The 23,383-nt window shown below is 38.9% G+C and overlaps 1 protein-coding gene across 4 annotated transcripts in view; it reads right to left on the bottom strand.

Moving 5' to 3' along the window:
• AMPH (amphiphysin) overlaps positions 1–23,383 on the bottom strand; it is a 136,024-nt gene that overhangs the window by 24,956 nt on the left and 87,685 nt on the right. For 3 of the 4 annotated variants that reach the window (XM_075745358.1, XM_075745359.1, XM_075745357.1), the window contains exons 4-14: positions 22,728–22,822; positions 19,836–19,931; positions 18,360–18,467; positions 17,886–17,971; positions 15,862–15,937; positions 14,890–14,972; positions 12,082–12,220; positions 10,016–10,144; positions 5,102–5,209; positions 1,896–1,919; positions 234–257 (exon numbers count right to left, since the gene is read on the bottom strand). In XM_075745358.1, the coding sequence (XP_075601473.1) occupies positions 234–257; positions 1,896–1,919; positions 5,102–5,209; positions 10,016–10,144; positions 12,082–12,220; positions 14,890–14,972; positions 15,862–15,937; positions 17,886–17,971; positions 18,360–18,467; positions 19,836–19,931; positions 22,728–22,822 (968 nt within the window). Of the gene's footprint in view, positions 1–233; positions 258–1,895; positions 1,920–5,059; positions 5,210–10,015; positions 10,145–12,081; positions 12,221–14,889; positions 14,973–15,861; positions 15,938–17,885; positions 17,972–18,359; positions 18,468–19,835; positions 19,932–22,727; positions 22,823–23,383 lie in introns of all 4 variants that reach the window. The other variant, XM_075745356.1, reaches the window with a different exon arrangement.

The raw sequence follows: 23,383 nt of genomic DNA, 5'->3' as shown, positions 1-23,383 counted from the left end.
AAGGCGGACTTGATGAGAGAACACAAAATTTATATTTTACTAGAGCAATTTTAATTTAAAGAATGAAAGTGACTAAATTAAGCAATTTAAGGAAAAGCTATGTGATTTGGAGGCAGTAGATTGCAATGTAAAAGAGCAGCACTGATAGACAAAACCAGAAAACTATATATTACACCACACTGATTAAAGCATGTCTCTAGAGTGGTTGCAATTTTTGGGGGAGGTTTGCTTACCGGCTGCACCAATTCGCTGCTTGTCTGTATAGAAGCGAATGATACATAGAAAATAAGAACATGACATACTTCATTATAGCAGCAGTTCATTAATTAGCAGTTCTTAAACCAGCAGCAGTTACAAACTGGCCTGGGGGAAGGAGCAGCGGGTCCTCTCCTGCCACTCCACCGAAGACTAATCCCAGGCCCCTGAATGTAAGCCACATTTCTAGCCTCTGGATTACATTATAAAAGAAGTTCTACATGTATGTTGAATACTTATCCCACCTTGCTTTCCTCTAATAGCTACTGACATTTTATCACAGTTACCCTATTGCAACTCAGTTGAAAAGGTGGGGGGGGTCACTCTGCAAGACAGTGAACAAGGAAGGAAGCAACCCAAGCGGCATTTGGGCTCACTTGTATTTACACTAAGGCATTGCCACAGAGGGTCCTGAGCATGCAGCTCCAATTCTCCACCACCCTGCACCATGCCGAGGCATTTACATCCACACAGAGTAAGGCATCAAGTCACAAAGCCAGCTATCTACACTGCCACGTTGAACAGATAAAATGCTGCAAGGAAGATCAACAACTGCTCTGCACTCAACTTATTATTAAGAGAAAGTCAGTAAAAGGTTGAGTATCCCTCATTTCAAATGCTTAGCTGTGAAGCTAACTACTTACTCTTTTTTTTTTTTATAAACTAGAGCAAAGAGGAAAAGAATTATAATACAGAACACATATATAATATTAACATGCTATAAAGTTGTGTGAAAGAAAGACATCAATAAAGCTATCTAATATAAGCTTAGAGCAATAAATTCAAAGCATTTCTGGGTTATTTTAGCCGGTCTAGATATTGGCAGCCTTGAAATTTTGTCTAGCCTACAGACATGACTGCTTTTTCAGGCTTTATTTAACCTTTTCCAATAGAAAGAGATGAGCACTTAATACACATCACTTATGCCATGTGTTCACAAAACAGTGCTGCAAATCTGAATGCACAAGAAGCATCCACAGACTTCTGCGCTGGCTGAAGCTGCAAAAGGTCAAAAAATGAGCATACCAGGCTCCACGCCAAGTCAACCCAGCTATCTCCATGACATAAAGTCGAAACAAACCTCACGAAAATGAGCTGTTTTCTACCTGCAGATCATTCTATCTGATTTGGCAACAGGAGGAAGAAGGAAGGATTCATACAGTTTCCTAAAGCAGAAACTTATTTTGTAACTCCAGTTCACTATATGCCCACAGAGCCAAGTTAAATTCTCTCTTCACTCCTGAATTTTGAGAAATGGTTTTCCCTTGGATTAAAGTCCCGAGGAACTATACCTTCAGATAATTAAAACAGGTGACTAGCATCCATTCCTGTCCTCTAATAGCTGTAATTCAGGCATGAGAATAAAATCAACACACACTTAGCTATAATGATTGTGAATCTTATTAGCCCAGATTTCTGACATCATTTTGGTTTTGTAGGCCAAGCAACAGAGATTATTTTTTGTTGTTGTGTGTTTTAAAAGATCCTCAAGTGGCTTCATATACTTGAAAGTGTTTGTGATGGTCTGTAAATTCTTTATCTTGGCTTTTGGCAAAAACATTATAAATCTGAGTTTAGGGTGTAACAAAAATCAGAAGCACAGAAATATCCCAATTCACAATGCTAAATGTCAGGCTTACCGTCCATAAATCCCATGGCAATGTCTAGAAAAAAGGAGCGGGGAAAAAAGAGGCTTTAGAAAAATACTGTTCATATAATGTATGTTCACCATGCTACATAACTGTGTGCATTAACTAACAAGGCAGAACTTATTTATATGCATATTTATAATACATATATATTTCATATATTAGCACATGTGTGTTGCATGTGTGTGGGTACATATCTGCATAATAAGCTTTTTGGTTAAATAGGATGGGCAGTATGCACTGGACTGTGGTATTTCCCACTTCAAAGCAGTTATTGATTTCCAGTGAACTCACATCACCACATGCTTGAGTAACAGCCAGATTCTGAGCTGGTGAATGAATGACTTTCAACAGGTACAGGTGGTCTCTGCAAGGTGTAAGCTTTAAAGAGCTTACATAGGTCAGAATTTTTTAGCCAGTTAAAAAATGATCCAGCTATCCACTGAGAACAAGTGGGTTTTCTTATAACTCTGACACTAGGAGGAAAATGGCATGCTTTTCAGGAAAGAAAACAAGAAAGTTGACCAAAGTTTTAATTTTATTTTCAGAAAGAAAAGCCGTAGACTTCATGCTAAATATTAATAGCCCATCACCTGAAAAAGAACTGTGCTGGTTGGGCCCAAAACCTGTCTGAGATGCTTCAAAACCTATCTACTATATTCACACCTAGGTTAAAGTCCATGAAAAACAAAAACTAAAGACATTCATAAAGTAAAAAGTCAAACTGCTCCTGAAATATTTGCAAATGTTAAATGTGACACCTAACATTTGCCTGAGAGAAAGAATTGCTGAATTTAACTTCTTTTCTTGCCTGCTTCTTATTTTATAAGGACAGAATAGCTCTCTGAACAATTTCTGCTTTCACAAACAAAAGAGAGAGTAATAACTCACTACTCAGATTTACAGCAAATTAACATCAACAGCCATTTCTCAATCAGTTTAATTTTGTTCAAGTCCAGGTACATGCTTCTTCTGTGGATGGAATTCACAAGTGTACCTGCTTACTCCCACATAACATCGTTAGCTGAACATTCAAGCTTTAAGGAAAAATCGTAGGTCTATTCTTATACGGCGCTAACTTGTACAAACCCTAGTCATCCTACTGACTTCCATGGAAGGAGAGATTACTCATTTTGCATCTTTCTTTCATTGCTCATGAGGCTTTCAGTATGAGGGGGAAGGAACAAACTGAGGGAAAGGCGAGACAAACCACAGCTAGCAAACAGAGGCAAGGGCCAGGCACATTTAGAAAGGCCATTTCTGAACCAGAAACAGAAAAGCAAGTGAGGAAGGGCAGACTGGGGCTCACTTACTGTGATCTGATCACCCTGGCAGAGCAGTGGAGGGAGGTAACTAATTAAATGATCAATAGCAAAGTCATGCCAAGCCTCCTGAGGCAACATGGCACAGATGACTATTCCTGTCTTCACATCACTACTTCAGCAGTTTGTTGTGGAAAATATCCATGACTGAGAAAAAAACTATACACATATAGAAATAAGAGTAAAGGCTCTCTTCTTAATCTCCCTGCAAGGTAGCACAGGGCTCTCCAAAGACTGTGACCACAGGTTTCATTCTGTCTATGCTGCCATAGCAGTGACTGAAACCCAGACTGCAGGGCTATCTTCCCTCCTTTTAAAAACATGGTGCTCTGACTCATCCACATGCTCTCATGGATGTGGACCATCCTTTCTCATACACATATATTGGGAGGAAAGGGGAGGGGAGAGACTGAAGGTGCTCAGGGAACGCTTCCTATGCACCCAGATAAAAACTTAAAATGTACTTTTCTACACTGAATTATATTCTGTATTTCATGGTACAGTTGAATCTAAAACAACTCTTCACTAAAGCACAAATGTGCTCTGTCACAGAAGTTAAATGTCTTTGGTTTAATGATCCCATCTCCCTAATCAGCATTATTACAAGACAAGCTGAAAGGGTAGAGCTAGCAAAGTCACTGTTAGAGCTTTCCGTCACTACTGAATGCCGAGGAATTTCTTTCCCTTTCCTTGTTTAGAGGGAGCAAGAAAAATAACAAAGCAAGATGCACAAAGCCTCTGCTGTAATTAAACAGTCCTCCTAACAAACCTCAATGAGAAATACCAGCTAATGTTTGGAAAGCTGACAATACACTGTTTGTCTGACAGTACATAAGCCATCAGAGATCACTACAGATCTCATTATATAACTAGGACTGCACACCAACCAAGAGAGATCAGCAGAGAACCAGGACTATCTCAGCCTTAAAGCTTCTTGTCTTCTCAGTCCTTTCCCAGTGCTGCATTCCTGAACAGCTGATTAAGTCCTCTCACATCTCACCGTACAAGCCAGGTTAACGATAGCCACAGGGATAACAGGTTTCGCTAACAGTGTCTTAATACTGTTTCCTTGTCTGTGTACAACACAGAGCTCCAGCTCTGCCGGCCAGGAGAGCTTCCCTACTGTACTATCAGCCCTATGGGTAATGAGGCCAAGTTCTGGATCTTAAAATAGCAGGTGCCCTAGGCTAAGCCAATGAAAATCAGCAACTCATATATCAGCCTTTTTTTTTTCCTTTTACTTTTCTTCTTTTTTTTTTCTCATATTGCTGCAAGAAACTACCATGGTAAATATTACTGTAGAATGCAGAATTTCTTTAACACAACATTCTGCAAGGAAATATCCTACTCCATCCTCTCATTTTCTTTGAGGTTAGGTCTAAAATAGATTTATAAAAGCAAAACCACTCAGATCCTATCCCCTGCTTGGTACAGAAACTCCACCATAGTAAAACAATCACATGTTGTCTCTGAGAGACCTAGGTCCTCTGAGGCATCTTTCCAGACATGAAGAGTCAAAGCCAGGTCAGAAAAATTGTCAGAAAAACAGTTGCTGGAGAATTATAATGTTGGCACTAAGAGTTATTCTAACGATGGAAAATAATGGCACGGCAAAGTCAAGGCCAGGGTACCAGCAACCATTCTCACTGACAAACATCTCATTTTACCACCTGACAACTTCCTCTCCTTCCAGTACCTCATAAAGTGTAGAGTTACTGAAGGAGAAAGATGAGATGGCTGACAAGAACTGCTCAGGAAGATCAAGTTTTGCAGACACTGCAGATACACTGCTCATTAGTACATGAGGCAAATCTTTGCTACCAAACACAGCACTCTGCATTCATATGCTTCGCCTACCTCAAGGCAAAGAGATACCTGAGACATGGGTGAATGAGTAACTCCAGTCGATACAACTTCTGGCTTGAAAGGGTCGAAGTCCAGATCTAGCAAAGATTCCTCTTTCTTAGCTTCAGGAACTTCAGTCTGTTGGAAGAGAAATATAACTCTTGAAAAACTCATCTTTCAAAAGCTGCCATGAGCAGCAAAATATTAAGGGGCCCAAGAGAAAAAAAAAAAAGTATCACAGGCTTTCTAGCTGCAGTGCAATCTAGGAGGGAAAGAAGCTCTGAAAACTTTTCTGATCTCTAGCGTAACTTTTAATTTTATTTTTATGAGCTTTACTCTTATGATGCCTTTGTTTCCTCTGCAGTCCAGCTTTGCCTTTTTCAGGCTAAACAAATCACAGCCCTTTTGAAAAAGTGCTGACTGTTCCCTGTTTAATTGTGAAGGCCCTTTTAAAATGCTTTGAGTCAGACACCAGAGTTAAAAATGGCACCCAATGACCATACAGTCTCATAAGTGAATTTCTCCCCAAACAGAAACATTAGTAAAAAGCCAATATAGAAGGACATAAATGCATTTGAATTAAATTTCAATTATGAACATGAATAACAATTTACTTTTAATGCTGCCCTTAGTTCCAAACTTTAGGAAACATCTCACATAACACTAAATCTTGCTACACTGATCTGCTCTTACAAAACTGGATTAGACGTTACAGCCTTTTTTTTGTTTGCAATTAATGAATTAGCCAGGGCCTTTGAGGTCATTGTAAATATATACATTGGTTCAATAAGCTACAGGTCTTTCCCTCTGTAAAGTAACATGAACAAATAATTAGCATGCTTCAACTAGCCTGAAACTGTAGCTGAGATTTAATTATCACTAATGATAAATATTCCAGACAAGCATCTTGGTTTTGGTAACAAGGCTAGTACTGCCTAATGCTAGTTGTTCAGTATTTTTTAAATAGCAAGAGAAGCTTATCTTTTGATCTACAGAATACATAGATAGTAGAGCATTAATTAGCATGCTATTTTGAAAAGTGTTCAGACTGGAAACGATACCATAGGAAATTACTTGTACACATACATTCACATATAATCCCATGTAAGAATGGTAACACAGAGTCAGACTACATAGCCCAGCTTCCTGTCTCTGACTGTGACCAAAGTGTATGCCAGGGGAAGTCTACAACAGGGCAGTCATAAGAACAGCAAAACTAGGAGATAATGATGATGATGATGATAAACAAAGTCTTTCTATTATTAAAACATTTAGGAGTGTAAACTTGCCAAATTAATGTTACTATTGGTAAACAAATGTTCAAATACAAGTAATTAATGGCTTCCATATGCCACAAGACATCTGACTTCTCTGTGTCACCTGGAAATGTGGTGAAAATAGCTCTTCAGCTCCCATGCTAGGAATGACAGAGTGACCTGGAACTCTTCAGTCTGGAAGAGGGATGCTAGTGGGAATGTGAGCATGGTCTACACTGGCATGAGAGGCATGACTCCTCCAAAGCAGGAAGGCAGGTGGCAGTGAAGTTGATGGGGGCACATATGGAATAAAGAAGAGGTGGTGGTGCTCCATGTGGCACAGAGTTCAGCTGGGGATCTCCTTGCCATTGGGTAGTGTGAATGCAAAAAACTTACATGTGCTGAAAGACCGAACAAATTTGCGGCAAAGTAGTCTGTTGATTACTAAATACGTAGAATCATGTTCAGGAAGCCCCTGAGCTGCCAATGGCTGGAGGCTGGGAGACTATAGGAGAAGGGGGTATAAGGAGTATCAACTGTGCTTATCTTGTCTTCTACTCTTCCCTTGGCCTCTGCTTTTGGCCACTGGTGATGACAGATAACTGGATTAACTGGTCTGACATGCTGAATCATGGTGAAGTCTCACACTTTAAGAAGTCAAAACCAAAACAGCCCTCCCCACCAGTAACCAGCATTACATTCATTCTGTCATGTCTTTCATCTGATGTATTTAGATTTCATCACATACGCCCTTGATGCACTAGCACTTGAATGGTCATATAGCTTGATGAAACAACACAGCATCAGCTAGCATATAATCAGAAATGGATGGAGATGGAAAAGTTCATTATCTTTCAGTGAGGTTCGAGAATGAAGTTGTCATTTATGAGGACTGAATCAAATGCACAGGAGTCTCACTTAGGCCATGTGTGATGACAGCTAAGGTATCTGTAGTGACAGAGTACTGATCACCGACTGCAAAAGTTACCATTACCCATTACCTCAGACCAAAAGAGAACACTTGTCGTAACTCTAGGAACAAAGGCCCAAATAAACATATAGTGTAACTGAGATATCACATCAGATGGAGAATTAGGAGAAACAGGAGCCTCAGGAAATCCCTGGATAAGGGACAAAGTTGTGACAGGAAGGCCTGCCAATCATCCTGTGTTAATTCCACCATAGTGTGATGAAGCATCAATAAATGCCACATTTGAAAGAGGCGGCTGTGGTAGAAGCAAGGCTGTACCTCTCAGAGGACCTGTATGCACAAGGGATTGAGAAGGCACAAGAAAAATGCAAGGACCACCAAAACTGCCACCCTCTCTCTGTATACAGTCTGTACAAGCTTTAAAATAGCCCCAGCAGGTATGGGTTGTTCACTTCAGAGCTGTCGGACACAGACATGTTAAGTACCCAGAAGGGGCATATTATAAAGGTCTACAGTGTCCAAGCTAGTAACTGGGCACTAAGGAGCAATGTGATGTGAAGAAAACAAGAAATAAAGCAAGGAACACTTATTTCTAAATGACCCTTTCATCCTGTCACCCAGATACCATATCTTCTCACCTCTTTCTTTTACTTAGCAGTAATTAAATCCATTCTTAACAATGAATAAATTGGAAGTGTGAGCTGCTTTGTTGAATCAGGGCCAAAATATTCAACAGCATCAAGCAGAACTGTCTTTCAGCATCTTGCACAGCACCAAATGCATTAGCACTGCTTGGTAAACCAAGATGTAAAACAACAATTACAGGTTATTTGTGCTCCAGAGGAGAAAAGTGTTTGGCCTGTTTGTAATCCTCTCTGAAACATGCGATTAAAGCAGGAAAGCTCTATTCATCGGCCCATTGGTTTTGTGCCTCTGCGTGAGGACAGTGCCAGGGACACCAGCAGTGGTCCTTTGGGAAGTCCTGCACCATTAGAGGGCTCTGCAGGCTCAATAGCTTCCTCCATGCTGCCCAACAAGGGCTCTAGGAGTGCAGGAGATGCCATAAACACCAAGAGGAATAAGTCCTTGTTTCCTGATGATTTCTTGCAATACATTTTCAATAGCTAGTTCTCTTACAGAAGGACATAAAACCTATACGTCACACTATTTGGGTATGCCTGTACATACTTAGATATAGTAAGGATGCTTTATTGATGGGGGTGGGTTTTGTGGAGGGAGAAGTGCAGATGAATCATGAGAAGGTGACCAGGGAATAGTTTAGGTCATTCCCAGGTCAGTGAATGTGCAGGAGGGAGGGACATAAATCACTTACTGAAGGGAGATCAATTTTTCCTTGAGACAAAGGAAAGATTTCAGTTCACAGGAGCATGCCCCACCTTTATTATGCCATTCCATTTTTATACCAATCTCTCGTAGAAAGGCTGTAAAGATTCTGGAAATGTGACTTATACTCATTTAAAGCCCTGTTCCAGTGTCAGCTCTTAATGGAAAAACAAATCAGTTCAATTTCTGTTTCCCTGGCTGGCCTGACAGGTGAAGGTTAGGTGAATACAGCATTTAATGCAGGGGACCACTTCTAGCACAGGATACACTGACTTACCACTGATGTCAAGGCTCATGCTGTCAGAGTGATGCAATCTCCCTTCAGCAGGAGGGCCCAGCAGCAGCTGTATTCTGGGAGCTGCCATTAATTCTTTAATTGCATGGGGACTTAACTATAAATAACTCTTTTCTCATCCAAATAGATCCCTAGGGATGACAATGCCTTTTTCTTCCCTCCACAAGAAAACAAAACATCACATCACATGTTCAAATTTTCTAAAATAATTTTTTCATTGTTGTGCCTACATTCTCGTGTTGTCAAATGAATTAGTACAAAAACAGTAATTCACATGAAAACAAAAATTCATAAACATTCTGCATAAGCTTCAGATCTGCATATTTCTCCCCAGTCTATCAGACACAGACTCAGATTTCAGACTTGTAATTACCATAATAGAAAGGGTCCATTATTGAACAAACAAGCAGCTACCATAACTGCATAAAAGCCGAATAACTGAATACAAATTATACAGACCTATTTTACACAACTCTGGCTTTTCTGTTTGTTAAACGCAATTTTTAAAAATTTCATAATTTCATAATAATGAGTTGAAAGTAACTTTGATCACTTCTCTGATGTGTAACTAATGTTTCTATTACTCGAAACCAAATGAATGAATAATCTAGCTGGAACAGCTTTTTATACCTGCAAAAAGTTGATTAAAGCAGCCAAATTCCTTTTTTTTTAATCACTCAGAAGAAAAAAGCAATAGTTTTTATGATTTTGGTAGAAGAAGCAAAAATAATGAAGGATCACTGTAAAGTGCCACTTGAGATGCTTAGGATTAGGAAAAAGCATCTTAGATGAACTCTCAGCTTGCAATGCAACCTGGATTCAGTTAAGTCTCAAACATGGCTGCATTTCACAGCATTTTTAGTCAGGTCTCTTGGGAAATCTCTCATTTTATTCAATGTGTTAGCAATGTTACCCCTTTTGAGTGATTATGTGTCACCTATTCAAAGATAAAACACTGTATGTGTGACCATTTCAAGACAACATAAAAGGATAATTGTGCCTCTGCCTTCTAGCTGCACCCTTCTCCTTCCTCCCCGGAGATCAGCCCTAAGGCCACTATCTTGGAGAACTAAGGATGATTGCAAGGTTGGACCCATACACCATCCTCTGAAGCTTACCTGTGATGGGGTCGTCACATTGATTTCTGGGACAAAGTTGTCGTCAAAGAAGTTAATGATGTTCTCCTGTTGCAACTCTTTTGTGGGTGTGAGCTTAGGCAGCGGTGGGACTGGTGGACCTTTCCTCAGCTAGACAGACAGCAAAAATGTCACAGACTAGTTCAGGGAAAGAGCTTTAAGCTAGGACTAAACAATTTGCATTAGGTTTTTATCTATGCTGCTTCACCTTAAAAGTGGGAATAAGTCGTGGACTGAAAGGAACTGAACATCTGTTTGCCACCAAATGCATTGAAATAAACATTATGGGAAAAGCAAAAACAACTCTATGTTTCAAATTCGTTCCAGCTCAAGGTTTAAGATTTCATATGAAAGCATTTCTTGGCTGATTTTTTTTCTGCTGTGATAGGCACGCAGTACAAGGCACTTTCTCTCCTATGCAGCCCATAGCTGGAAGGGTGATACTGCATAGAACAAGGCCTCTGCAGATTTTTGGCTTCTTAAGTTCATTCTCATTTAGCTTTGGGATTTTGTTCCTGCCCACCTGTCACTACCTTTAAACCCTACTTAATGCTAAGAGCATATCATCTCTGGGAACCATAGCACCTCAAAGGTGCTTAGGTTACTAATTCCCCCAGCTCTTCAGAGATTCACATAACTATGTGTGCTGGTTTTGGCTGGGATAGAGTTAATTTTCTTCATAGTAGCTGGTATGGAGCTACGTTTTGGATTTGCACTAAAAATAGTGTTCATAACATAGGGATGTTTTTGTTATTGCTGAGCAGTGACTACACAGAACCAAGGCCTTTTCTACTCCTCACCCCACCAGTGAGTAGGCTGGGGGTGCACAAGAAGCTGAGAGGAGACACAGCCAGGACAGCTGACCCCAACGGACCAAAGCGATATTCCATACCATATGATGTCATGCTCAGCATAGAAAGCTGGGGGAAGAAGAAGGAAGGGGGGGGACATTCGGAGCGATGGCGTTTGTCTTCCCAAGTCACCGTTACACGTGATGAAGCCCTGCTTTCCCAGAGATGGCTGAACACCTGCCTGCCAATGGGAAGTGGTAAATGAATTCCTTGGTTTGCTTTGCTTTCATGCACAGCTTTTGCTTTACCTATTAAACTGACTTTATGTCAACCCACAAGTTTTCTGACAGTTACTCTTCTGACTCTCTCCCTCATCTGGGGGGAGGGGGAGCGAGCGGGCAGCTGTGTGGTGCTTAGTTGCCAGCTGGGGTTAAATCATGACACTATGACAAACTAATTGCTTGGAATAATACCAAATACTATTGTTTAATTTTAAAATCTGTCAAAATAAAAAAAACCACCAAACCCAAAACCAAAAAACCCAACCACAAAAAAATCCTCAGGTGGTATAGTGACATAACACCATTGGCACCAGTAAGACTAAACTGAGTCATACCAGATGAATATTCAGGCAGTGAGGTGTCACGTTTTGGGAGACCAGAGAAAACAAGTGTGTTCACATGTAACTAAATGCAAAACTAAACTTCTGATATGCTCCCCCCATTGAAATAGCAATCAGCACAGAAGCTATCCCAATTCTGAAAACATCAGTGACAATAACACAAGTCTTTGATGTGTTCACAAAGTATCAGGTACAACTCTTATGCTACAGATGAAACTGATGCATGAAACTGATTATTATTTTCACCAATACTGGTGAGAATAGAAATGGCTCCACTGACTCCAACAGTATCAAACTTCTCAATCCAGTGTTAATAACAACCAATAAGCCTTTAATTATCAGGGTCCTTAGAGACTATGCAGCTTTTTAAGAAACGTGTTGCTTAGTCACCATAAATCCCCCCAGTTCACCGGGCACCTTAAATTTTCTTCATTCCCCCTTATATAAAAACCACTTTCCACCCACGCTTGTGACACAGGGATGAACAACCAATCAACAAAGCAGACTGCAATGGAGCCAGTGGCCTCCCTCTTGTTTCTCAGTGACTGCCTAGATGAAAAATCCACCATATATATCATCTCAGCTATTTTTTTATCGCACAACAGGCCATTTTCTCCTGTTAAGTTTCCACTTACCTGTGTGGGTGACTTAGGCCGGGCTGGTGCCGGAGATGCTGGTGCCAGCATATGATTGGGACTAGCAGTAGGGCTAGGCAGGGGAGAGACCTCCTCTGGCGGTGACGGTGTTTTTGCAATGCGGAGTGGACCTGAATCACTAGATGGAAACAAAGCAATGGTGAGGACATACATATCATGCTGACTTATTACCTTGACAATTTGATGCAATTGTTGAACTGCATCCCTGATGTAATGCCAGTGATCACAGAAGGCAGTACACACTGGAGATGAACTGAGCGATTATATAATGACTAAAGCTACAATTAAATTCAATTAAAATTCAGTCATCTACATTGTCAAAGGAAGTTTTAATTTTGAGTGATCTTGATTTTTTGAACATCTGTTTACCTGATCATTAGAAGTTGAGGGAAACAGAGTACCTGCATTTTATCAGATTCTGTATTTGAAGTAATGTTTCACGTACAAGTTTGTAATGATCATAAAATGTGAGATGGAATTATTGTCTTCATTTTACACAGTTCTCAGAATAAAAGGCTCTAAAGATAAAAACCCCAGGGGAAGGCATAACAATGAGTAATGCAAATAATTTTAAAAGCTCAGCAACTTCAGAAAGGTTTCAATAAAATAAAACAACCAAGGTTATTATAAAGATATCGCTATTTAGAGGGACAACTCGCCACAACTATAAACAAGCAGTAGTCAAGTGACTTCAACAGAGCTCTGCTGATACTAAGAAAAGATCTGATGAAGTCCTGAGAAAAGATCTGCCCTTCCCATGAAAGCACCTGCTGCAAACACCGAGACATATTCAGCTACCTAGAAATGCTGAAAGCTGACAACTCGGGGAGGGTATAAACTATAGCACTCAACGACCACAGTACTTGTTAAAAGAAGAGCAAGTCCTACACATCTTCAGGGAGAACAAAAGCGCTACCTGATTGAGGAGACCACACCATAAACATGTTCCTAATGCTAACACAAGAAAAATTTGTTCTTTAGAAAGGAGAGACTTAGCTCACACTCACCACCTCTTTCTGTGGAAATATTAAAAAAGAAAAAAATAAGCAGTTATTAAGAAATTTATTTCCAAGCTACAATATTTGCCTTTAGCATATTCAGTAGCATACAAGTTTTTAAGATGTTTATTTTATACAGTTCTTTAAAGGAAAGATTAGGTACTGTACTTGTCTAGTATCTACTTCTCATGTATCTAAAAAGGAAAGCTGTTTTATCTTACAAAGACCCACTCTCGAGTAGTCTTTTAGAGCACCATAACTAATAATGGAAGTCAAAATCTATCAAAATTTTCACATAAGGCTCTGCGAACAGTACAGCAAAAGACAGCAACATGGTAATTAAAAAAAAAATGTATTTTTAAAAAACATTTTAAAAATAAGTTAAGAAGATCACACTGCCTTTACTTATGTCTACTCATTTGCAGCTAGAATTAGTCTTTTTTCTTTCACTCATTAATGGAAACAGTAACTCAGTGGGAACGAGCATGTGCACACTGGACATGGTCTAGGAGACACAGGTGGCCAAGATACCTGTTTATTACAAAAACTTCTTGAAGTTTTCCAACACAACTTTACTTTTCATCCCATAAAGGTATGTTACAAATGCTTTATGGAAACATAGTCCAGCTCGTGAATCCATCTGAAAGGGGCTGGAAGTGGTGACGCATGAGCTAAAAACTCCTTGGAGGCAGTGTGTAAGTATATAGAAGCATGGATTAATGCTGAACTAATCCAAAACAAAAATTTTGGACACGTTCTTAATAAAGTAGTTTTGAATTTTGCATCAGGTCAGAAGGTTCAATATTCTATACTTTGTTCTTCCAAAGTGAGATCAAAACAAATGTAGAACTATCAGACATATGTTTGAGGCAGATGTTACGTTGCTTGGTCAGTCTTAATTGTTGTTAATCTGAGTCCATCTTGAGGGCAAATTAGAAGTAGCTATAACATTGTTCTGATTGCTTCTGATGAGCTGGGATTGGCTGGAAATTCAGGATTTACATATTCACTCGAAATATCATCGTGTTTTGAAAAGTGTCACTGTTTCATAATTACAACCTCTTCTGTCTATCACTATTACAGAACCGAGAGATCAAATTATGGCAGAAAGGTTACATTTGTTGCAGGCAAAAAATCAGAAATACTGCACTGGCATCCACTGACCTTACGAAAGCATGATCTGATTTTAAACTTTTTTTGCTTTTGTTTACATTTTAAGACAAGATTTCTCTTGAAAGTCATTTAAAGTATGGTATTTTGTGGCACTCTTTTTGCATCAGCTTTTATGATGCTCTGGCAGATCACATTTCTTGACTTTTCCTCATGAGCAGAGGAGATACAACCTTACAAAGGTTGGGATTCTCACCTAATCATATGCCTTTAGGAGCTAAAAACACATCTAAATATTGCAAGGCTTTAAAAAAAAATTTGAGAGTTACCAACATTGCTGTAGAGTAAGCATCTAAGAATAAATGAGCTATATACTTATCCGGTACAAATTGGCGTAACAGTCTACAGTAAACTAGGCTAAATTGCAACAGCTGAGAATCTGCTGATAATTCCTTTTCATTTTTTTTAAAGGAAAAATAGGTGGGTGATGAAGGAAGTTTTGCACCTTTACTCATGTTGACAACAACTTCATCCAAGGTACCTTCATCTACCATCCCGAACAGAGCCAGTGACCGTGTTGCGCAGCAATCGCTACACATGGTGCAGGTGATTACTACATATGGTGAAACCCACAAAGCCTACTGCAATGCAATTCATTAAAAAGAAGCAATAAACTCACCTTGGTGCCCCTTGAATGGTGAAGGCCTTGTCTGCGTGCTGATCTCCCAGCTTTGTCATCACTTCATATAGTTTGTGACATAGCTGAGAAAATAAAACACTTGCCTGAGTTTATATGAAACTCTATAGTCATGATTAAAAACACAGGTGATAAATCTGGTCTGATAACCTGGTAATAGATAGTCTGATAACTTTAAAATAGCATATAGATCCTTCCAAAAATACTCAGTGCCACATATATCAAAAGCCTAAGTAGAAACTTATTACAATCCATAGAATCAAAAACATAAGCTGTTTTTCAGAGAATAAGTTTATAAGTGTGACTGACTGCTGCCTGACCTGATGAAGGAGGTCACCTAAAATTTAAAGCAACATGGGTAGCTGAGAAGATTCATGTTTTCCCCTCAAAAACCTAATCCCAATTTATATGGGACTTCAGTCAAGCAAGTTTTCCATACCATTTCTGTTCCTATTAGTAGCTTACTACATATATTACACTACCACTTAGCAAGGTATTTTCAAAAGATCCTCACTGAAACTGCTCTATTTGCCTAACAGTCCCAGATACAATGTTGCATTGCTGACAATGTATATAGCAGTCTTGAAGGGACTGCTTGACATGTTTTTCTTGCACTGATTAAAGCAATGAGATGCTTAGCAACTGGACACAGAAAAAATACTGAAGACCACACTATGCTAAAAAGAATGGAGAAGTTATCAAAATAGAAAGTGAATTTAGTGCTACAACTGATAATGCACTGTAATCCAAAATTGTACAGGCTGCCCTTTCCTTAAGAAGAGTACAAAAATGGCAAGTAGAAACCAATACAAAGGTTATACTACAAATCTGGATCTAGGGCAAATTCTCACGTGTGCCTCTGCTAGATTTTTTACTGCTGCATCACAAGACATTTTGCTTGCTGCTATGCATATCACATAATCTATTATACATGAGATATTCATTTTTACTCACTAAAGCTATTTCCTTGTGAAACTTGGCTTCGAGGCTGGATACGTTTTTGAAGGTGTTCACATAGAAGCCAACTCGTCTACGGAGGATGTCACGAAGGAAGGAAAAAGAGAATAAAAGATAGGGGTGGGAGGGCCACAAAGGCAAATAAATTCTTTTTTTTTTCCCAAACTACAAGCAACATTCTTGACTATTATTCTTAGCAAAGCAAATAATTGGATCAAATGTCAAAATTTCAGACTAGTTTGCTCATGATTATTTCTCTTTGTGTTAAGAACCATCATATTTCACTCTGCACAGAGTGAAACAAGTTGAGACTACTCCACAGTGGGGGGCTTCAGCTTGTTTTAGAGAAGGGGAAGATTGGAAAAGGATCAGCACAAGTGGGGCACAAGCACACAGCAGGCAAGGGGCTCTGGGGCACCCCATCTCTCACTGGTCAGCAGGCAACCATTGCATGGAAGGAGAGAGGTACCACTCCAGCACTGCGAGCGCCTGCGCCCTAGATGCTATCGCAGCACCTAGGTGATGCAGGTGTCTCTGGAGGCAGCTCCAAGGTATACAGCTCAGTACAGCCTGGGGGTGGGTGTCCCACGCTCAGCCCTCCTTAAAGAAATCGGCTCTGAAATACATGCATCTGTATGTAAGAGAAAATAATTTCTAATATAAACTAGACATTTTTTGCACATGCAGTCAAAAATCTGCTTGCCTGAGGTGAGTGATTACATTACCTCTTGTACACTTTGAAAGTAGAAGGTGTTTTCTTAGGTTTTGACTTTTTTTTCCTATTTAAAACTTTAATGTGTAATTTCTCCAAACTTTTATCAACAAAAATCATCTTTGGTGTAAGAATAAGTCTGCAAAATGTTAACTCAATGGATTGTTTTCTTCCCGAAGAATTGTAATAACTAAAAGAAAGTACCCTGAAAGCAATTGCTTTCTAAATGATGCCTATTGCTCAAATAAATTCTACCATTCCGTGAGACTAGTTAGTGGGCAACACGCATTGAAATAAAAGGGCCCTTACTCTAAATCATTCATATGCAATTTTACTTTTAGTAAGCCCATAAAATAAATATCTTGGAGTGCTAAGCAGTTTTCAACTGAAATAGGCAGAAACACAGCAGAAAAACCCTCTATTGATCTGAAATTTAACAGGAATTAATTTAGAAGGCAGAGAAGACAAAGAATACTTCAGTGACTCACAACACACTTCCAACTCCAGACAGTCATTTGTTAAAGAACATAGCACACTAATGAGATGCTTGTTTTTCTGCTGCTTTTGTTCTCCCGTTCATTTTGTCTCTATATTTTCTTTATAAACACAACCTATGATTATACATTGCAAATGAATGATCTATGCCATCAAATGTTTTTACATCACAGACATAGTCAGCACAAAACTACAAAATGTGTATTCTGAAGTAGTTATTATTTTTCTCTTCTTCTACTGCTCTGGTAGTATTTTATCAGAACTCGGAAACAACAACTGCCATAAAATCTTTATACATTTGTAAGGTTCTTCATTTTGATACCTTTTACAGAAAAATGACCTATAAATAGACCCACTGCAAATCTAGAAAAGCGTGCAGTTACTTTTTACAGTGGAAACATTTGATCCTTTTTATTAAATAGAAGCATTTTTTTTTCCTTGAAAGGATCAGGTATCCACCACCAAGGTTTCTGAGAAAGGTGACGGAAGCAGTGGGTCATAGTCACGATGTGCTGTTCTTTGCTCTGCCACAGTTCTTTATCCATAAAATGGAGACCTTTTTGCACCTCAGAATGAAGACATGATAAAGAATCTTAAGTGCCAAGATACACTGAAAAAAATAAGCATAAGTACACTTACAATAAGTATAATTTCAGATCATTTGTAGGCATTTTCCCTGTTGTTATTTCAGAAGGTTAATGGATGGGATCTTCAAGAAGCCATCAAAACATTTTCTATCAGCTTGTTAAAATTCCCTGGTTCCGTTCACTTAGTCCACCACTAGGCCTTCCAGACAATATCTGCCTAGGCTTACCGTGACCACAGAGATGGCAACTCTTCCTGCAAATCAGTGTTAAATTCTTCAAAAACTTTCTGTGCTTTCTGAAACTCTTCTTCTGCCTAAAACAAAAATGAAACAAGGTGACTTCTGCAATCACTATGACATAACAAAACCTGCCAAAGTTGTTTTGGGGGTGTTTTGTGGGTCTTTTTAATTTTTTATTAACAAGGATGTGACTCCGTTCCACACCATGGAAGCCAACACAAGACTTGCTGTCCCCCAAGTCTCATCAGTAGAGAAAGTTAGGGCTCAAAAGGGACTCACTCCTGAAAGAGGCTGGGCATGCCTTCACCAAAATAATCAATACACATTTATGCTTAAGGATATTGCTAGCTCAATTTCTGAGAGAGGAAAAAAGAAGAGAAAGTTTGTGCTCGGTTTCTGTACAGAAACAAATGCCACCCAAGCTCCCGAAGTCTACTGCCAGCATCTTTCTGATTGTACTACCTTGGTAATTCTGCCTTCATCTTTTCTTTTTGAGCTCTGCAGGGCTTCTAGATGATGCCTTGCACTGTCGTAGTCTACCAGCTTTCTGCTTCGTTTTGCAATGCGAGTCTGTACAGGGGTAGAAATGAAAGTCAGCACAAATAGCACTTTTTAAAAAGCTATTCTACCTATGTTGTCATTTAAGTTTTTGACACATTGTTATTCTCCCTTATCTGCTTAGTATCTGAATTACTGTATCACGCAGGAACATGGTCATGGTGAGAGAGAAAACTAATCACCTTATTTTAAATAAGGAAGCAATTTACAGATGGTATGGAAGGGTTTTTTGTGGGTGTAGGGCTTACAGGCCTTAGAAGTGAGATATCAATGTTATGCAAGACTTGTCTCATTCTCCAGAATAATTGAACCTGTTAAACTCATGGTAACACCATCTATTTCCCTTATATATAGTGTGCTAAATTAATGAATAATTAATGTAATTTTTTTCTGGATTTGGAAAAATGCTTAAAATATACTTCTCGGTATAGTTGCTCTGACACATAACTAAGATAACTGGAGTTCAACATACAACAGGAATTCTAATCTACCTGTTATAATTCTTTTAAAACTAAACAAAAGTCCTTTGATATATACTGACTTTACAAAGCCATATATTATATGTAAATGCCACATGCTGAGAGGGCATAAGAACAGTTTGATTTACAAGCAAGTTTGAGACTGAACATCAGTAATGTTGGGATTTTTTTATTATTTTTTCTTTAGTCCCTGATGTAAATGACAAAGGGGATGACTGTCTGATACCTATTCAATTATAAACCACCACAAAGTATTTCCAGCTATGTCCAGACAGTCACATTAAAATATAAATGTATCTACCTCTCACTTGTAATGATTCTTTATCCCCACACAGTTCATTTAGCAACCATCTCCCTGGGCTGTACACCAGACAGGCATCTCGGAGAGGCTAGAAGCTGCATAAGTCTCTCCTTATGTGTATTAAAAAATATTTTTGTAACTAATTAAAAGAGAGGAACTGTGGCTTAGTTAAGAGAAAGATATTTAGAAACCCACAGGTGCATCTAGCCAGTAAGAAAAGGCCTGCTTTTCATGTCATAATTTGTCTGGCATTTTAACAGCTGAAGAGCTTAACGTATCCCTGTTGAAGTCGGTGAGAATTCTCTCATATCAAATAAATAGCAGCAGAAAAAAACATAAGAGTTTTATCTACAAAGGCTAATTTACTTCCAAGTACTACGGCATTAAAACCAGTTTTGTCCACTCGGAAAATCAGTGCAGCCTAATGTCAGGGATTTGCTTACAGAACAACATCTTTTACATTGCAGAAGAGAATGACTTCCACCTCCCCCCCCCCCCCCGGCTTTTTTATTTTTCTTTGCTTGTAATCTCATTTTCTATTTATTTTATGACTCAACAGTAATTTTACAAATTGTCCTTTATAGAAAACCATTACTGTACTTTGATATCAGGAAATTGTCCTAGATATGTATCCAAGGTCAACAATGACCCATCCACCAGTTTTTGATGGAAGTCTTCCCAAAGTTCATCACATTTCTGTAAAGGTAGAAAAGAGGAAAATGCACTTAGAAGTTTGATTCCACTCCAAACCTAGGAGAAATACAAATGTAATTGGTAAAGATTAGTCTTTCCGAAGTTTTAAAATGTTCTTCGTTAATCAGAATAAATCAGAGTCCGCTTATAAAGTAAATGAAAAGGAATACCTTGACATTGCAAGTTTTAATTCACAAGAAAAGATTTAGTTTAACAACTAGTTTGTGCTTTCACTCTTTCAAATAGTAACTGCTATGTGAAAATAAGGATAACAAGGATTCAAGTTCTTCCTCAGGGTTTCAGGTCCCCGAGGGCCAACAACACAGAATCTGAAGCTGCCCTAGTTCTTACGGCATCAATGATGAACCCTCCTTACAGAGAAAAGAAGCACAACTAAAATTAGAAGACTAGATAAAATAAAGGAACAAAAATAAAGTGGGTTTCCCATAATTTACATGGAATTGTAAGCTTAGTTTTGATTGCTCATTTTTAAAATAAAAGCACCTAAGAAAGGTGCTTCCATCCCATACTTTTTGTGCCATTAAGGTATGTTTGATGAAATGGCCAATGGACAGACAAGAACTATACCTCACACTGCTAGAGAACTGGGAGGCCAGATATGAAATGTGTCAACATCAGCAGGCAAACCAAAACAAAATTCCTCCCCCCACAGAAGCTACAGTGCTTTTGCCCAGCCCCCTTTGCAGCTCTGGGGTAGTCACCAAGAGACATCCCTTGTAGTTTTCTGGTTTTTAAGAACATGCTAATGCTGCTGATGTGACAAGGACCCCATAGGGAGCAGGATGAGATTCCTTGCCAGAAGCAAATCCTGTTACATAGAGCTGGAGGTCCCAGGCTCTGAACTGAACAAGTCATTAGCACGTATTAAACATCCTGATTCCCCCTTTTCTTTGCACATTTCAAAAATCACTGAGCTCCCGCCTTTGATGGGAGGAAGGCTAAAGAGGGTGAGCACTGCTTTGCAGGGCTGTTATTCTCACCGGCTAGTCGGGAAAGCTATTCCCTAGTGTTTGTTTTATCATGAGCCGCTACAGGATATATTATAAATTCTGTGTGATGCCAGCATTTAGTTCATTCATTTCTTACCCTAACAGAATCCCTAATGAATTATTACAATCTATTAATCATACTTAAAAGAAATACCTAATTTATTAACACAATATTTAATCACAGTGGTCTACAGAGTAGCACAGCATTAGATCATAGCAAGCAACTGCCAGTCCTGTGCATTTGCCTTTGTATCTTGCTGATACGTATTTTGGTCAAATTAAAATCATGGAGGTTTTCTGAAAGCTAATGGGCTCAAAAAACATTGCTGTAACATTGCTGAAGAGTTCTTTAAGGCATCACCTTTCCTACCATACAGAATAAGGTCATTTAGGGGGAATGATCATTTATATCCTGGACTGCACAAATATATCATTATATTAATATCTCATTATATCAATATATCATTTATATAATTACTTTTGGAATGATCATTTATATCCTGGACTACACAAATATATCATTCTTCGTTACTCCAGGTTGAGGGATGCATAAGTCTACATTTGTGATTATATAAGGAAAAAAAATCAGGAGCAGAAATTTTGTCATGTTGTCCACATGAGTCTCTTATTAAGAAGACTGTCGTGGTTTAACCCCAGTCAGTAACTAAGCACCACGCAGCCACTCGCTCACACCTCCCCCTCCTGAAACACAGCACTATACCGGCTACTAGAAAGAAAATTAACTCTTATCTCAGCTGAAAACAGGACAAAGACACATCTAACATTTACCCCTGTATCTAACAGAGATTAAGAGCCAAATTTTGGTCCTTTCATACACAATTACAAATTTCTAAGTGTAAAATCTAATAGTCTACAGCATGATGCAACAGGAGATCTTCCAGCTGTTTAACCTAAAACAATATAAATGGTATGGTATCTTAACTTATACAGTTTGGAAGTGGGGTGCTTTTAAAATCAAAAACATGTCATGTCTTCAGCAGCACGGAAGGGTAGAGGAAAGCAGCCACAGAGAAGAAAAGCAAATATTACACTGATCTGAGAAGATTGCTCCATCTTCCAGTTTCTTGTTAATTATATTATCCAAGTAGTCTTGTACACTGGATGCTAGGTGGTTAAAAGCTGCACTGATAACAGTTTGCACTATCTTGTCACTACTAGCACACTTGCTGACAGATTCCCCCTAGAATTAAGGCTGTTTAAGCAGGCAATTCAGAGCACCTTGAGTTAAGCGATGTCCTCTAGAAAAGCTTATTTTTCTGAAAGGATCACTGAAGGAACCTCAGAAAGGCTAAAATGAATAGTGCTCTGCAGTCTAATTTGGCCTTTAATTCCATATTTTCGTCAGAGCTAGGTGAGCATCCCATCAAGTATCCTGTTTAGCACCACTGGCTCAACAGTTGTTACACTGCACAAAAGGATAAGCACATTTGATAATTTTCAATCCTCAGTAGAACTGAGAATCCTGACTGTGAAACCGTATGCAAGATACCTTGTACAAACTTGTCAATCAGTCACTATCAGGACCGATTCTGCTCGCACTGATGCTGACCTCAGTGGGAGCTTATGTAAGCTAGTTCATAAAACAGACGTTGCAAATGCAGCATACAGTCAGCAGGAGGTGCATTTCACAAGACCAATAATTTCTATGCTCAAAACAGGATTTAAGATGCAACGAAAAATTAAGAGAAATTTTAGATGTACACTTCTCATTAGCTCAGAAAATCCATTTGCAGCCAAAATACTTTTTTCCTCTTTCCACACATCTTACCTCTCCAATCATTTTCACATCTTCTCGTCCATACCAATCTGGTTCATACACTTCATGAAGAGACTCTGTAAGCTTCTTTGAGGCATCTTGCATGCCTGTAATTAGACAGAGGGAGGAACATCTAACTGCAAACTACAAGAAACGTTTGCTAAATATCTTCATTTCAACCCTACTATTCCCTCTGGCATGTTTAGAATATCATTTTCAAGAGCTGAAACAAAACCTTTATATTCACCCAGCTGCCTCAGGTTAACAAGAAATCTCCCTCTCAGAAGGATTAATCTATATTTATACACAAGAAAAAAGTTTCTATGAGATTAGGGATTCTGTTTTCTATTCCAAACTAAACGTGAATAACAACTCAGAGGGTAGTCCTGCCCACTAAAAGACATTTAATACCCAACTGAAAGACTATCACTGAGAATGCAATTAAATAGAAACCTGTCTTTGGTTATTCTCCGCCCTTCTACCCTACAGAACAGTTTCCTACTTTGTCCATAATAAGTAGCATGCCCACCTGTGTGGAAGAGGATGCATCTCCAGGGTGGTATGGTTAAAATGGCAGAGATTTATGGGAATTGCTGGCTACAAATAAATGGACTTAGGAGAAAAGCTAGAAGGGGTAAAGCTAACCAAAAGTGCTCCCCAGAATGAGG

This window comes from Balearica regulorum, chromosome 2 (genome assembly GCF_011004875.1).
Source record: "Balearica regulorum gibbericeps isolate bBalReg1 chromosome 2, bBalReg1.pri, whole genome shotgun sequence".
Classification (NCBI taxonomy): domain Eukaryota; kingdom Metazoa; phylum Chordata; class Aves; order Gruiformes; family Gruidae; genus Balearica; species Balearica regulorum.
Note: the sequence above shows the minus strand (reverse complement) of the source record. Positions and strands in the feature narration are given on the sequence as shown.